At 41.0% G+C, this 16,181-nt stretch overlaps 2 protein-coding genes across 33 annotated transcripts in view; both read right to left on the bottom strand.

Moving 5' to 3' along the window:
* Positions 1-5,894, bottom strand: part of scrib (scribble planar cell polarity protein) — an 86,884-nt gene extending 80,990 nt beyond the window's left edge. For 22 of the 23 annotated variants that reach the window (XR_014772732.1, XR_014772737.1, XR_014772741.1 and 19 more), the window contains exon 1: positions 4,813-5,894. Coding sequence is in view for 2 of the 23 variants with exons in the window: in XM_084747527.1 (XP_084603653.1) it covers positions 4,813-4,971 (159 nt within the window). In the remaining 21 variants the exon portion in view is untranslated. The remainder of the gene's footprint in view (positions 1-4,812) is intronic. The other variant, XR_014772752.1, reaches the window with a different exon arrangement.
* Positions 5,895-6,746: 852 nt separating this feature from the next.
* LOC146307708 (poly(U)-binding-splicing factor PUF60-like) lies at positions 6,747-16,181 on the bottom strand. Of its 10 annotated transcripts, none has more exons than XM_084747046.1 (12): positions 16,116-16,176; positions 15,449-15,545; positions 15,121-15,216; positions 14,159-14,248; positions 13,590-13,640; positions 12,340-12,501; positions 11,314-11,406; positions 9,918-10,131; positions 9,604-9,836; positions 8,831-8,963; positions 7,515-7,762; positions 6,747-7,424 (listed from the first exon to the last, which is right to left on the bottom strand). In XM_084747046.1, exons 3-12 carry the CDS (start codon positions 15,196-15,198, stop codon positions 7,125-7,127), a joined length of 1,602 nt encoding a protein of 533 aa, XP_084603172.1. In that variant the 5' UTR covers positions 15,199-15,216; positions 15,449-15,545; positions 16,116-16,176; the 3' UTR covers positions 6,747-7,124. The 10 variants fall into 10 exon arrangements, with proteins under 10 accessions (XP_084603172.1, XP_084603173.1, XP_084603174.1 ...); XM_084747047.1 differs by lacking the exon at positions 16,116-16,176 and adding an exon at positions 16,028-16,045; XM_084747048.1 differs by lacking the exon at positions 15,449-15,545 and having other exon boundaries at positions 9,646-9,836; positions 16,116-16,181.

The raw sequence follows: 16,181 nt of genomic DNA, 5'->3' as shown, positions 1-16,181 counted from the left end.
TCACCTGACTGAAACTGCTGGACTGGTCTGTGTCCCAGGACAGTCTGCGGCCCTCCTTTAAAACCAGTGACAGTTTGTGAAGGTTTCACCTCTGAGCGGATTATTCTCCATCTATGGCATATGTTGGACATGTTGGTGCAGCCAGTAAGCCTGCCATAATTCCTCCATACTACTTGTCAGGGTTCAACATTATTATTTTGTTTGTTTGCCCAGTCTGGCAAGTGCATCAGAAATCTTGTTGTCCAAAGTCAATTCTTGCTTGCTCCTATACAAATAGATTTATTTATTAGCACTCATCAAATGCAACAACAGTAATAAGTGGAACTATTAACTAGCATTTTAGCAGTTTTGCGATTACCTGAATTGTTCTATGTTCATGTTTTTAACCGGTAAGGCCCTGCAGGAGGGATTGTCAGCTGCCCTTTCAGCTGCTATGGAAGTGAGATGCTTTCGGCTCTTGTTATGGCACTCCAATGGAAACTTGGCGTGCCATGGAAAAATGTTTTATCCGCCTTGCACCAAACTGTGCAATACATGGTTGGATTTTCACCTAATCACCTAATATGATCACTCCCCTTTGTATATCCATGGACCCCTTACCTAAATGGCAGGGGGGCATAACGCACATTCAGCACCATTGACTAATGCAAACTCTAATCAATGTCCACAACAAGTCCCTCCCTAGCTGCCTGTCTTACAGGAAACACAGAACCAATAAGCAGTCCGCTAGCCATTTCATGGGAACTGTAATTGTTTTTGCTGAAGAATCACACAAACTGTGTTTAACGTCAGGCAACTGAGTTGCTAGATTTACTATCCCGACATGGAATTTTACTGGCCCCGAGGAATCGTTATTGTTGAGCCCTGTTTCTGTAGAAAGGCGGGCTACTTCACAGACGCATGGGATGAACTGAAGAGCAAAACTGACCCGAGATGTTAGACTGATATCTAAAAATAGCCAACATCCACAGACTCATCTCTGACTTGAATACACAGTGACAGGGAAGGAGCACACAAATACATAAAGGCATTCAGTCTCTTACTCACTTATGAGCTCATTATGGTAATGCCATTCATCATACAGTCAGTGCCCTTGTTCCCAACCCTGTATGGGCCTGACCTCTCACACTGCTCCCTCGCTGAAGCCCCGCTGACTCTGAGGACCAGAGAGGGCCCATATGCTTTGTGTCTGCACGCTACGCATTCACCAAGACCACACGAGACATTCTGTCACCACCCATTTATGTCTCCTCGATGAAGCCAGCACCACACAGAGAGACTGTGTCGGTTAGCCGTCTGCACCGGAATATCTGTGTGTATCTGTCACTCAGTGTTTCAGGGACCATGCACCAGGTACACAGTGGATATGTGACAGGTATGGACTAAGTGGAGGAAACGGATTGTGTGCATGCAGTTAAGCCTCATCAGGCAATGCAGGCCTCAGATTTTGCGCCAAGAAAAGGCCCTAATTACACACCAGACGGGTTAAATATTCAGCAACTACTTTCTGTGTGTCATTATGAGTAGCTCTCTGTCCATCTGTGCCAGAAGAGTGAAGGCAAGAGCCAAGTTTGTGTCCCTGGAGTAGTTCTGCACAAGGCCATCTTTTATCAAACTCAAGGAGGACTGATCTAAAATAAACCCTCTTATGTGTAAAAATTAAAACATGTTAAAGCAGACGGATTGTTCAAAAGCACAAATGCATCCATTTCTGGAAGATGAACAAAAAAAGTTCTATTGTTTATGATTCCCAGAGGGTAACAGGCAGTAATGTCAACACCTTAGCCTTTGTTGACCCTGGCTTGTTAACAATAATCAGTGAATGTGTCACTTGTCCCTTTCACCACTAAGCTAAAGCTATGAAATGTAAGAGACTGACGATGTCTACAACTCACTAGTCTATTCATACCAACTCTCTGCTCCATCACAATTACAACCACTGCCTTGTCCTCATAATGAACAAAGCCTTGAACTGAATAAAACAAGGAGAAAGTCGAGCAAGCAAGTGCTTTGTTCCACAGCTCTGGAAAGCTATAGGGAGTACAGACCAACAACAATCCTCCTGCTCCCCTTAAAATAAACTCTTTGGCCGTGCAAAGAGAACTTTTGTCATATTTCAAATAGTGGGCGTGTGGGTGGGGACAGCTTTGCAATTCATTCCACGCATGCCTTCCCACACTGCATCCAATCCAACTGGCCACTGATGCCATTACTACAGGCAACATGTTGTGTGTGCCAGCTGTTTTGGTCATGGTTAGCATATCCACCATAACCCTCTGCACTCCTATTGACTGCCTAACATCCCACCACCCTGGTCCACTTATCTTCACAATTCATTTTCTTTGACTCAAGTTATCCAACACCCCCCAATACAACATCAGTCCATATGTATCACAGCATACCTTATACTGTATTTTGCTGTTGAATGGTTTTGCGTACTTGTCACTTGTATATTATACTTGCTAATTTTTAGATTTTTGTGTACTTTTATGCTAATATCTTCTTTCATTCTGCCTATTTATGATTTGTCAATATGTGTGGATCTTAATGTAACATAGTATTTGAGAATTATACGACTGCAATTCTGTTGTGCTTGCACTATGACAATAACTGCTGTTAAATCTTAGGTTAATTAAGGTCCCTGTGTTCTTGGAAATCAACTGCCATATCGTTGAATTGTTTGACACTGCTATTATTGTCAAGGCTGCAACTAACTTATCTTCATTATCGATTAATCTGTTGATTATTTTCTCCATTAATCAATCAGTTGTTTGGTTCATAAAATGTCAGAAAATGGTGAAAAATGTTGATCGTTGTTGCCCAAAGCCCAAGGTGACATCCTCATGTCTTGATTTGTCCACAACCCAAAAATATTCAGTTTACTTGCATAAAAGACTAAATAAACCAGAAAATATTTACATTTGAGAAACTGGAAACCAAGAATTTGACTTTTTTTCTCTAGAAATGACTCAAAACAATTATCAACATAAAATGTGGAAAAAATAAATTAAAGGTTGACAACTAATCGAATAATTATTGCAGCTGTAGTTGTTCTTAACTGATATATGTGCAAAAAACATCTCTGCCATGCATGGTTGAAACAGGGGGTACTTTTTTGCACTCATTATCTAATGCTGTTAAAGCACTGCAGGGCAGAATGACCAAACCTATTTTCAAAGAGGTACCCTCGCTGAGAAGGAAGTACCTGAGCAGGTGACATCATGAACACTTCTTCACCGCTTATGTCATCTCGTCATGACGTTTGCTTTTTAAATAGGTGAATCATACACCAATTTTGTGCAAGCACATAGTGGTACAGGGTGAATTTGGCTTAATTAAACACAGCAAACCATCCACACTGCATGCAATCCAACTGGCCACTGATATCATTACTTCAGGCAACGTGTTGTGTGCCAGCTCTTTCAGTTAGGGATAGTCCCTCTGAAAATGCAGCATATCCACCATAACCCTCTGCACTTGGAATATACTACCATGCAAAAACTGCTAGACACTGATCATAGAGCTGCAGTGATCACCCAATTAATCTATCAGTTGATCAAAAGAAAATTAATCGCTAGCTATTTTGATAATCGATTTATGGTTTCCATCATTTTCAAGCAAAAATGTCAAACATTTGCTGGTTCCACCTTATTAAATGTAGGGATTTTCTGCTGTACTGTGTCATGTATGTTGATAAACGAAGAGTCTTTGGGTTTTGGACTGCTGGTTGGACAAAAGAAGCAATTTGAGGATGTCACTTTGGACTCTGGGAAACTGTGATGAGCATTTTTCACAATTTTGATACTAGACTTAAAGAAGCAGATTAAGCAATAATTAAAATAATCATTAGCTGCAGCCCTAACTGATCATTGGATTGTTAGACACTGTTCTTATCTACTGATATATGTGCAACAAACACAACTCTGGAATGCATGGTTGAAACAGGAGGTACTTTTTTGCTTTCATTATCTCATGCTGTTACAGCACCGCAGGCAGAATAACCAAACCCATTTCCAAGGAAGCATCCTTGCTGAGAGGGAAGTACCCGAGCAGGTGATATCATGCAAACTACTTTCCAACTTATTAGGACTGTAATAGATTATAGATACACATGAATAGTGTAGTATTATAATTTGTGATACTGTATTGGTTCTCAAAAACTGTTGTGATACATGCAAAGATTTGTGGCAGTGGTTCATTCTGTGTTATGTTTAAACCTGTAAAAGATCTTTACTGCTCTGATTGTATAAAAAACTTTAACATTCTTCATGAAATTATATTTAAAAATAGAAATATATCATCTGACTTATATGCATAATATAAAAATGCAATACACAGTACTACACTGAATCTGAACCCCCTGTATTGTGATTCATACTGCATCACCAGATTCTTGCAAATACGCAGCCCTAGCTGTTATCTATTGATATATGTGCAAAAAAAACAACTCTGTTATGGTTAAAACAGAAGGATTTTTTTGATTTCCTTATCTTACACTGTAACACCCCTGCAAGGCAGAATTACCAAACCCAAACCAAGTGTGTGTGTGTGTGTGGGGGGGTACACTTGCAAAGAGTGAAGTACCTGAGCAGGTGATAAAATGCAGGCTATTTAATGCTTATGTCACCTGGCAGTAAACTTAGCTTTTCAAATGGGTGAATTAAACACTTAACTGTGTGTAACTGTATAGGGACAGAGTGAATCTGGCTTAGTTAAGCCCAGCAAACCAGCCACATAGGACCTTCATATAAGTCATGCACACATTTCTGTCTGACACAGAGGGGTCATTCTTGGTCTGTGGACCCTGCATACCTTTGGTAGCTCTTTGAGTTGGTTGGCATCGAGGAGAAGCTCCTCCAGGCTGCGGCTGTAGCGGAACACCTCATCAGGGACTGTCTGCAGGCTGCAGTGCCGCTTGTCCACCGACTCGACGTGGCGGTTGCAGCGCCACAGGGGGATACACTTCAGCATGTCCGGCCGCCGGGGGGGATTTGGTTGCCGGTGCTACTGAAATCTCCGCATCGGAGGGTGAAGGTCGGCGGGGAGAGAGGATAGCTATTTTGTGGGAGTGGGCTCACTCAATGTCAAATCACTTACTGTGTTCCCACGACGAATCCTGAACAGAACAGGAGGCCGAAATCCACTTAAGAGGCACAAAAATAATCCCTTCTTCGATCTGTTAGCGATATTCCCAGTTTCAGTCCCGCCGTGGCTCACTGATCGTCAGGTCCGTCCTCTTCTCCACCTCATCCACCCCGGAATTAACAATCAACATAAACAAAACTCAGATCTCCCACTTTTGGCTGAAGTGTTTCCTCACTTCTTGTACTCACTTCTTCACAGAGTAACGTTAGCTTGTTTTGCTACCACCACCATCCCCGTGTATGAGACCGAAGCTCCGCCGTGGCTAGCTCACAAACATGCAGCCAACAACGACCCAGCTATACAGAAACGGCGCTTCAAGTATCCCAGTCATGAGTGGCGACTGCTAACACAGATACTTGACTCAGGTTACAGATAAATTACTACAACACAGCAGCTTACATGGCCCACGGAGCGAGTCAGCAGAGATTAACCCGAGTACGGCTGCGTCCTAACCGGCTGTGTTGTTAGCAGGCTAGTTACGGTTAGCTAACATCGGCTAACTAGTAGCTGACTGAACGCCTTTGTGCCTAGCTGGCGTTAGCTAACACTAGTACAACGAATGCTACGGAAACACCTTCTTAACAGGCCAGTTGTGTGTAGTAGCAACATCCCAAAAGACGTCAAGGAAATAGCCCAGTGACTGTTGTTTCAATGCGACGTAGGTAAACCGCCAGCAGCGAGTGCAGGAGCTTCAGCAACAGCCGCGCATCCCTCCCCTCGTACAGCCGAGGCAGGCCGGTTGGCGTGTGGGGGGCTGGGCTCGGTTTGAGCTGGAGGAGCAGAGGCCACACATTACTGCTGGCGCCTCTGTAGCGCAAACCAAGTGTTACTTCATAGCGCCACCTAGCGGCGGATACCAGTTAGCTTCAACTAGCTGTTTCAGATCTCATGCTACCAAACTTTTTTTTTCTGGGAGCCAACTTTTTGAAAAATGGCAAATCATCGCAACCCAATTTAGGCTCTAACAACAAATCTTGGGAAGAGTTAATTAGTGCATGAATATTCCTTCACTGCCATTTCTGCATCACCTTGTATTATCATGACACATTTTATTGAAATCATACATATTTAAATACTTAATAAATGAGAAATACATATATATTTAGGCTAAATCATGAGGTCATCTTATTGCTTCTTTATTACCTCTCATCAGGAAAAAGTAGGACATTTTAGCCTGCCTCATAAATTAGATAAAATAAGTGCATATGCACATTTTAAAATCTTCAATTTCTTCCATAGTCTTTTATTTATTTGGTGACCCAAATGAAATTTCTTGTGACCTAACTGTGGCTCCCAACCCAGTGTTTGGGAATATTACAAGCCCCTAAAATTATGATGCTGTCTAAAACATAAATAAAAACTGAGTGTGATGTCATTTATTTTCTTTTGGGGGGCTTGATTTTACTTTTGCCTGTGTACACTGTCTTGCAGGGCTGCAACTAATAAATTTGAGTAACCAATATAATGTGAACAAATGTTTTCAGTGCACGTGTTCACTTATGAGTCAACTGTTATGTTCTACAATCCAAACATTAAACTGTTTACACTATCAAAATCAAAGGATTCTTCATTCACAACCACTCATAAAAAATGCATCACACTTTTTGTGGACAAACAATAACCTTTAATTGTAGAAAGAAAAAAAGTGTTTACATGTCCCGGCAATTTCATGAAAGAAAAAAAAGGAGCTAAAGCAAGAAAACCTAAATGTTTTACAAGGTTGGATTACAAAAAATTGAAACTTGCACCAAAAAAGGAGTCTTCACGGATCACAAAGCAAAATCTTACACGTAAATATTTTTCATGAATTCCCCCAATGGGGCGGTTAACATTAATATCAACAGCAATTTTTAAAAAAAGGAAAATAAAAACATAATTACAAGTTTCAGAGGCCCGCATCTCTAGCTGCAGTGACTGTGGCTGAAATGGTTTTGGGCAACAGGTATGGGGATGGGTGCTGGTGAACCATTTCAGATACTTTATGCAGAGAGGTCACTGCTGTTGAAACGGTCTTGGTCGTACACCTCTGCGACAACTTTGCGACCTCCGAACCAGCGGTCATTGAGGGCCTGGATGGCTTTGTTCATCTCTGAGGCCATGGAAAACTCTACAAAGATTTTGACAATGATATCTGCATCCTCCTCTTCGCCTTGCTTTTCTTGGTAGATGATGACTCTGTTGACGGAGCCAAACTTCCCGCACTCTTCTGTCACCTCACCCTCCAGGTCATCATCAATGTCCTCTGGTCCAACCATATTTCGAAGCACCATCACTGTGGACTGGAGCGGAACAAAGCAAGAATTGAATGAGTGAGAAATCCCAAGGCAGTAAACAAAAGCTTTCATCACCGTTCTTTTCCAGAATCTCACCTCCGATTTTCTAAGCAGTTTCTGCATCACCATGTGTCTGGCACTGCTGCCTGAGATGCTCATGTGCTCTTGGTCACTCAACATCTCCTGCCCTGTACCGTCCTGCAGCATCTCTTCTTTCTCTTCTTTCCTCTCTTGTTGGTTGGAGCCACCAGCTTGATTAGACAGGACTGGCGGCGATGCGAGCACAGGGTTCACAAGACCAACCTGGGGAAGCACTGGTATGGGAGGACGCACTGGAGTCACACCTTTCAGGGAAAGGCAGACATGCAGTCAGTGACGTCAAACGTATAAAAAGATAAAGACTCTTAAAAACAAACAACAGTGGCCAAGTAATTACTTAAGAGCATGTGTCAATTTGGGCTGACAATGAACCACACTCACTATGGCAACATTTTAACTGAATATCAATCATGCTGTTAAAGAAATGTTGTACAATGTGATATCAACCTATGAGTGATTTTAGCATAACAGTGGACTAGGAGTAGGGATGGGTATCAAGAATCGCTACTGTTACAGAAATACCAATAAGCTCCTGAATAATCAATACTTCTATCTGTATTTTTATAACATTACACAAACAACTGACAGGAAAAATTGTTCAAAAGTGTGGACTCGCTTTACTAAATGTGATGAAAACAAAGCTAAATCCAAAATTTAGGGAAAAAAATTACATTTATTTAAGCAAGAATAATAATAAAATATATGCTCTTTTCATGTCAGTGTTGGGTGATTGTATAAATATATAGCCTACTGGTGATTGGCTCAATCCATCCAAAGTTTAGCAGTGAAGTTGTCTAGTGACAGTAAATTTAGTGATGGTTACAGTTAATCCACACATCAACACTGCAAAAGAAATTAAAGAAGTTTCAATGTCTTGCTTCTCAGTTGCTGGGTAAAGTGAAGGCAGAGTCACTTTCTTCTGTCTAGGCTGCCAATTGTAATATTTATTTACTGCCTTTTTATTGGACATAAACCTAGTGTTTGAATAAATGCTAAAAATATAAATGCAGTTATGGCCACGAGATGCAGCTGAGATGCGAGCCTGCACAGAGCTGGTGCAGACAGCTGAATAGATTATAATAAGAGCGCATCTGCAATATGAGACATGCAAGTGAAAAACACTTCTGACATGCTTGCAATCTAGACACAGTAATTTATCTAAAGACAACAAACGATTCTCTTGAGTATTATTCATTGCAAATCAAAGCAATCGGTTGAAAAGTGGTCTGCAAAGTTGCATTGCATGTAAACAGTACTATAAAGCACAATTAACATTTATTTAACTTCTGCTTTTATAAAAAATGAGAACTCACTCATGTCTTGGTACACACCTGTGATGACCCCTGGTGCCTGGGCAGCCATAACAGCCTGAGGTATTCCCATTTGTTGACCGAGAAGTTGGGGCGCAGCTAACGCCCCCAGGACTGATGCGCCGGCTACAGCCTCCTTAAGAGAGGGGGGCCGAAGACATTAGGTAAGGGAAACACACAGAGCACAGCACAAGGCAGCACAGTCAACGATCACACAGCATGGCACAGAGTGAGCTCAACCTCGCCTCTCTTAAGTGAGAATCAAGGTCACCTACAACATTTCAGTACAGATTAACTAACAAAATCATTGACTATTCTTAGTAAGTCATAAATATACACAATCATGTTAAGAAACTTTTCAATAGTTTAACAATCTACAAGGAACAAACTCTCTGGTTATCACTGTGACTTAAAAATAGCTGTCAATGTGTTTGTGATAACTAAGAGAGAAGACTCTTAGCGTACACACCCAATCAGTGAATGGGAGGAGCTTTTATTACTTACATTACTATATAATGGAACAATTTATACTACACAAAAGGAAATTAAATCTTTATTGTCTGTTTGTGTCTTGAGCACATTAAACTGAATAAAAAAAGATTAAGCCCAGAATGTTTCAGGACTGTTAAATTGATACTGTGTCAGGGTAACTACTATTTTTATGTGATCCCTTCAAAACTGGCCTTCTCCCAGTCACCTCAATAAAAAAAAAAAATCTATGTCCATGTTATCTGTGCTTTTGGTGTTAATTCTAGCTAGATCTGGGTTATATTTACCTGGAAGGCCATTAAATCCCTTTGGAAGGGATTCATACTTGCCTGGGCCGTTATCTTAGCAGTGGCTGCCGCTGCAGCCACGGCTGCAGCAGGCGGCAGACCACCAGGGGTCGTGGGGGTCAGTAGGGGCATGGGCGGCGTCACTGCTTTGCCCACCCGTAGGTACTGACCCCCCAGGTCAAAGAGGTTCATAGAAGACACAGCGTCCAGGGCTGACTGAGGCTTTTCATACTCTGTAAGTGAATGAAATCGTAGTTAATAGCGGAGCGATAATAACATGAAGAGCACCAGCGAATGAGGGCCCTCCAGCTCACCAATGAAGCCAAAGCCTCTGTGTCGCCCTGTGGTGGGGTCTCTGGCTAACGTGCAAGACTTGATCCTTCCAAAGGCTTCAAACACGCTCTTGATGTCATCGTCTGACAGGTCAGGGTGGACAGATGCCACATAGATCCGGTTAAAGGCGCGCGCCTCCTCTGCCAGTTGGTCAATGATGGGTTGCGCCTGACCGATGTTACTTGGCCGCCCAACCTATAGCACAGATCATACCAGCAGGGCTACTGAGTAAGGGGTTTACAGTGACAACCGAGAACGCACTACCGAAAAACTAAATCCCTGCAGTGCTGACTTTCGGCAGCCACCAAGTTCAGTCAAAGCCACTCCTCCTATAATCACAACTCAATGCTATCCTGTGTAGTGTTCTCTGTTAATGCTTAGGTGCATGTCATTCACCACACTCTTTAAACAATCAAATGAAGCAGTTCTGAGATCTGAAAAGAACTCAACATTTCTAGCCTGTCAAAATACTCTACCACCAAAATACTCTAATACTTAAATTCCATCTTTTCAATACATGACCTATAAACTAAACTGTGTAAGTCCTATGGAGATCACATGCACCTTTTAGAAGTTCACTCAGACTAACAAAAAGCTCTGATCACTGTAATAACACTTGAGTTGTGCAAAACAGACAAATTGTTATCTCTAATTAAATGAATGAAAAATAGAACCTTTCATGTAATAAATATCACTCACAATTTGCACTAAAATTAGAAAGCATATTTTGTAAATAACTGACACTGTCAAACAACAAACTGCAGCTTTGTTTCAAAATACCAAAGTAAAGTGTGACAAGCTGAGCTGGTGGCAACACCGAAAGGTGAACGCATTAAATGTCTTATGCTATGACCACGCACCCTAACTACTTCCTCTCATTTACAAAAGGACTGATCTCCCTATGCTAAGACGAGCATCTAAGTGGGACTGGGATCTGTACTACAGATGGGGCGGCCAAGCAACACCAACCAGGCGCAGCCCATCATCAGCACATCATGGACACAGAGCGACGCCACGCGCCGCTGGGCATCCTACTGGAACTGGTCACTAAAATATCTTTGATGAAATCATGGAAGCATAACACACAGGCAGACAGACAACACTAAACATACACACAACACACGCACCTGGAAATCAACAGACACAGAAAAGCAAAGAGAGAGAATAATTAATCATAAATTCCACAAGTCATTTAAGAATGATGAAAGTAGTTCATTTATACATAGACTCAGTATCCCAAATGCCAGGAAGGAATCCAAATTCCGGTTTAATCAAGCTCCACCAAAAATACATGGAAAAGGGAAATATTTAATTGTTTTTCAATCCATGTGCTCGTACTGTACGCTGTACGGAGCTGTTCATCTCCAGACATCTTACCTTGATGTTTCTCCCCCCCAACATGACTGAGTTCATCTGCTCCAGTGCCAGCTGAGCAGCCTCTGGCACATCATATTCCACAAAGGCAAACCCCTGCACAGTCCGACAAAATGGAAGAAAATTGAAGATAAACACTTGAAGACACAGGCAGCCTTAAATCGTTTCAACCAAGAAAGACATTTATACCTTGTTCAATTTATTTTTTATTATTGGTACAATATGGAGAAATGAAATCTATATATTCCATGGAGGTCACAATGTTGCACCACCATGTTCCTACAGTAGCCCAAAACGGACAAACCACACACTGGCTCTACAGAGGGCCCTTTCACATTCTCTGTGACTACCATAGGTTCTCTTACAAAACTTGGCAAGGGTGTGAGTCAAGGTGTTTACAATTCATACGCTCAGCATTAGATCAGAGATAGATGGTAAGAAGTAAAGAAACAAGAAAATTTTCAAAATAATAAGCTGATATGAGAGAATTTGTCCATGTTTTCTTCAAAAAAAAAAAAAAAAAAGACAGGTGATGATTCATTGAATAGTTGGCAACTAATCAAATAATCGTTGCAGCTCCTGTCAAAATAATACAGAAAAGGACATTTAACACATCTTAACACAGCTTTCCTTAACTGTAACACTTGTGTTGTCCACTTTTCCCAAGAACTGTGATGTGGTGTTTCCTGAAGGCCTGATGAAAAACAGTCTAGGCTTCATGGCTAGTTGAGGAAACTGAAGGTATATACCACAGTATATTAGATCCTTAGATGTGAAGCCCTGATATATCAGTAGCTAGCTGGCGAGACTGACTGTTAGCGGGTTTTTTTTGGTGTTGAACTAAAACATGTCAAGGAATTGGATGTCTATGGAACTGTAACATTGTGCTGGTGAAGGCTCGCAGTTTGGGGATGAAACCTCATGGCCACAGAGCGAAACCTACAGAGTAACTTTTCTTGGCCATGGATAATGTCAAACCCCAGAGATCCCTCTTAAATCCTACACACTGATTCTTTAAATGACACTGACCTTGTGTTTCATTGTAACAGAATCCCAAGACATGTCAATGCTCTTGATTGGGCCGAAGGGGGCAAAGGCCTGTCTGATGGTGTCCTCACCAAGCTCATAGTATATGGAGCCCACATACACCCGACACATGATGGCTAGAGCACGTTGCCGTTGAGCTGCCACCTGCCAATCGGAGAAAACAACACATGATAAGCATTAGAGAGTAAAAGAAAGGAAGACAAACACACACACACACACACTAATAATAAATGTGTATTTTCTACTGTGCTTGCTTTCCCCAAAAATAGTTAGAGGCCAATTCCATGTTAGGGGGGTCTGGATAGGTAAATAGGGTAATAATGGGATAATCAATGGACAGAACTTTGTGAAAGAAATGCTAACATGTATAACAGTTATAAAATATTGATGTCACCACTTGTAATTACAATATGGCCTCTATTCTGTTACTACTGAACAGACATATGGAGGAAAACACACTGAAGTGATTGACATGCACAGCCCTCACAAATATTTGGCTTCAGTAACTGACCTGTAGTCCAGGGATGCAAGTAAGGTAACAAAAGTAATCGTGGAGTTCAAACGAAATCCATACAAAGTCTTGATGAAAGCATTTCACACTTTCTTCTCAAGTCTAAGGGGAGGGATGGTTTAACCACCAAACGTTGCTGTGTTTTACTGATGCCATTAATCAGTCTGCTTCTGCTAATTTCATTCTATTACCAACAAAATATAATACATGACATAATGGAAAGTTGACTTGTTCATAGACAGAAAAAACTTGACTTTGAGATGGCCAAAAAGATCCCTGTTCCAGCAGTTCTCTCATTTTGGTCCATTAAAGGGATTGCTATCCCTCTTTCGTCCCATGCCAAGAAGTTTCTGTTTTAAAATCGAGCAAATGCATATTTTTCAAAGAGAAATGACTTTACTGACATTTCTAAACCCCTTAAAAAGCCAGTTAACAGCCAGACAGGTCTGGCAAACTTCTTAAAAATTACTAATGCAAAAGATCGCATTGCGACTCAAAAAAGCAAGTGCTTCAAGTATTGACAACTGTTATTCATCTCACAAGGGATTACGGACATGGTCGCAGGTTCGCTAGCAGCAGAAAGCCATGTTTTCTTACAAAATATGCATTATTTGGTTAGTTAAAAAGGCAGGGGTTGTTGCCAAAGCAACCAGTAAAAGAAGGGTAACAGTCCTTTTCCATTGGGAATGCGCACAGAAAAAAAATTTAATAATCTATTGACCGATTGTAAAGGTGAGAGAGGATCTCCAAAGCCCATTGTCACTGCTGCCATCTGAAAGACAGTAAAGATGAAAAAAGTGCTGAAAAGTAGGTTAGATATCCCTTAGCTTTGCTTTTCAAAAACTGTAATTGCTTTGCTAGATAGACAAAAGCGGTTAGGCTAACACTATATTCAGACACTCCCTCTAAACAACATACAGTTTGGGGAGTTGCCTCCCCTATCTAAATTACAAATTACCACACAGCAATAAACATAAACAAGTGGCCTTTAAAAGTGCAAAGCATTTAACATGACAACCAATGGCTTCATGATGATCTTCTCCATCTGAAAAAGAGCAGAGGCAAAAGCAAGGGCACATGGTCTACACATGTGGTCTTTTTCACAGCATGGTGGGGAAGGGAATAAGACTTCCAAGTGAGTTCTACCAAAACCGACACCTGAGTCGAGAGATGTCTGATTTACTAATGTATGAAAATGCTAAGATATTCTGTCTAGAATCAAGACTCACAGACGACACGCGCAGTACAAACTTTGTTTGGAAGTGTACCAAAATATTTTACACATCTCACCTGCAGGTTGGTGAGCTGTTGTTGCTGATGGGCGATGGTCTGCTTCACCAACACACTCTTAATGCTTTGTTCCATGGCATACTTCTTTGCCTGGGAAGGAGGAAAAGTCATTACCTTTAAATTTCTCATATAAAGAACACTTGTCATAACATTATTACTATTACTAAGACTACTTTTTTACCCCATCAGCATATTTACGTGCAGACAAGAAATGAGGCTACTCAGAGGAATCAGGTTATGCAGGAATTTGGACACTGTGTTTACATGCTTGGAAGTAACCTGATTACTGTTAATTGATGCAAAAATGCAGTAAGTCAATATTTTGAAAGTAATGCCTTACTCATTTTAAGTGGAGGCATGCAGTTGTTACTTTTTCTGAGTGCAGTCTTTGCACATCCATACCAGTTAAAAGCCATTTAAACACCTTATTGTACATACAAAGAGCCAAAAGAAATGGCTTTCTCCAGAAGAAATCAGGATTCTTTCATCGAAATCCCCAACGAGGGAGGCCAGATTTCTCATATACATGACATTGTCAAAATTTGGTTACTACAGAAAGTAGGGCTGCACAATTAATCAAAATAGTAACAGAACATGACAGAACATTAAAGTGAAATATAGCAGTGCTGCAGAGATACTCTGGCCAATAAAACTTGTCCTCTAGAAGCAAAAAATGTTTATTTGGTAAAGACCCCAACAATGTCATATAAACATGACTGTAACAGTTTTCTCAATGAAAATTAACATTGTGATGCAAAAATCATTCCTACTAATCGTGTTTCATACATCTAACATAATATGGTAAATTATTTGCAACATGATTTACATTTTCCATATCTTGCCGCCCTAACAGAGTATCTAGGTAACTTAAGTACTGGTTTAATTTACAACAAACTTGATTTATAACAACACCAGTAATTACATTATTACAAAGGGTACAATAAGACAGACGGGATTCCTACCCTCTGAAGTGCCTCCTGCTGCTCTGGGGTGAGAGGCGGAAGGCCAAGCTTGGAGCCTGTGCCCTGTCCATTCTCCATCGTCAGAGCTTCACCTCCCTGCAATTCAGAAACAGCAACTTATTCAAAAGATACATCAATAACAAAGAAACAGTTAGGAGCATAAACACCTGCCTGTATGTACATCCATGACTACATTTTCCCAGTAAAGAAAAAATCCTGCATTGCAAAAGTGACATCACCTCATATAGCAAAAGATATAATTAATATGCTGGCATAAACAGGACATACACCCGGATTTAAACCAGGTGAGACCAGACGAACTCCTTACCTACGCAACCCGCTAATCGCTGGGTCCACCAGACTGAGGCAGGAAAGCCCCCAAGGGGAAGAGGACTGATGGGGAAGCTTTAACAATTCAACAAATTCTATGGGGAAATAAAAAATGCCTTCAGACTAACGTTAACAATAAGAAAAACAGGCAGCTAGCATTATTTTACATTGCAACCCACACAGAGTCAGCCCGTCTTTCCTCAGGATCTAGTCGGCTAACGTTAGCGTGATGCACATGAATGCTAATGACGGTTTAGAGCCTAACATAACGTTACGTTAGCTAGGTAAAGTAGCTACTAAGGTTAAACCTTATGAGTTCACCTAAAGTCGATATGTGCATTAACTAATATATCCTAATAACACCCCAATGAACTTAACTGCATAATTATTACAAATAGGCTACACAATTAGCAAGGCCTATTTTCTATTCGGTGTGCGACAACGTTATCTTTGTTGCTAGCTTGGAGCTAGCTGGTATTAGCAAATGTTAGGCATTCATTACTGTGGCGCGCGAAGCAAACTGTATTTTCCCCAGTGAGATATATCGTGGATTTACAGAAAAATGTAGAACATTTACATTTCTACCAGGCAGTGCGTATTACTAATACAACGACCAATGTAGCTGAAAAATGTAAATGTTTCTCTTTATCGAGGAATTTATTTACCGCAGTCTCCGTAACCGCCATGAAGCACACCTTCTTGGAGAGGCCCACACAGCACTACACTCGCGA

The sequence above is a fragment of the Lutjanus erythropterus genome, chromosome 21, assembly GCF_056507025.1.
Source record: "Lutjanus erythropterus isolate fLutEry1 chromosome 21, fLutEry1.hap2, whole genome shotgun sequence".
In the NCBI taxonomy this organism is placed as follows: domain Eukaryota; kingdom Metazoa; phylum Chordata; class Actinopteri; order Lutjaniformes; family Lutjanidae; genus Lutjanus; species Lutjanus erythropterus.
Note: the sequence above shows the minus strand (reverse complement) of the source record. Positions and strands in the feature narration are given on the sequence as shown.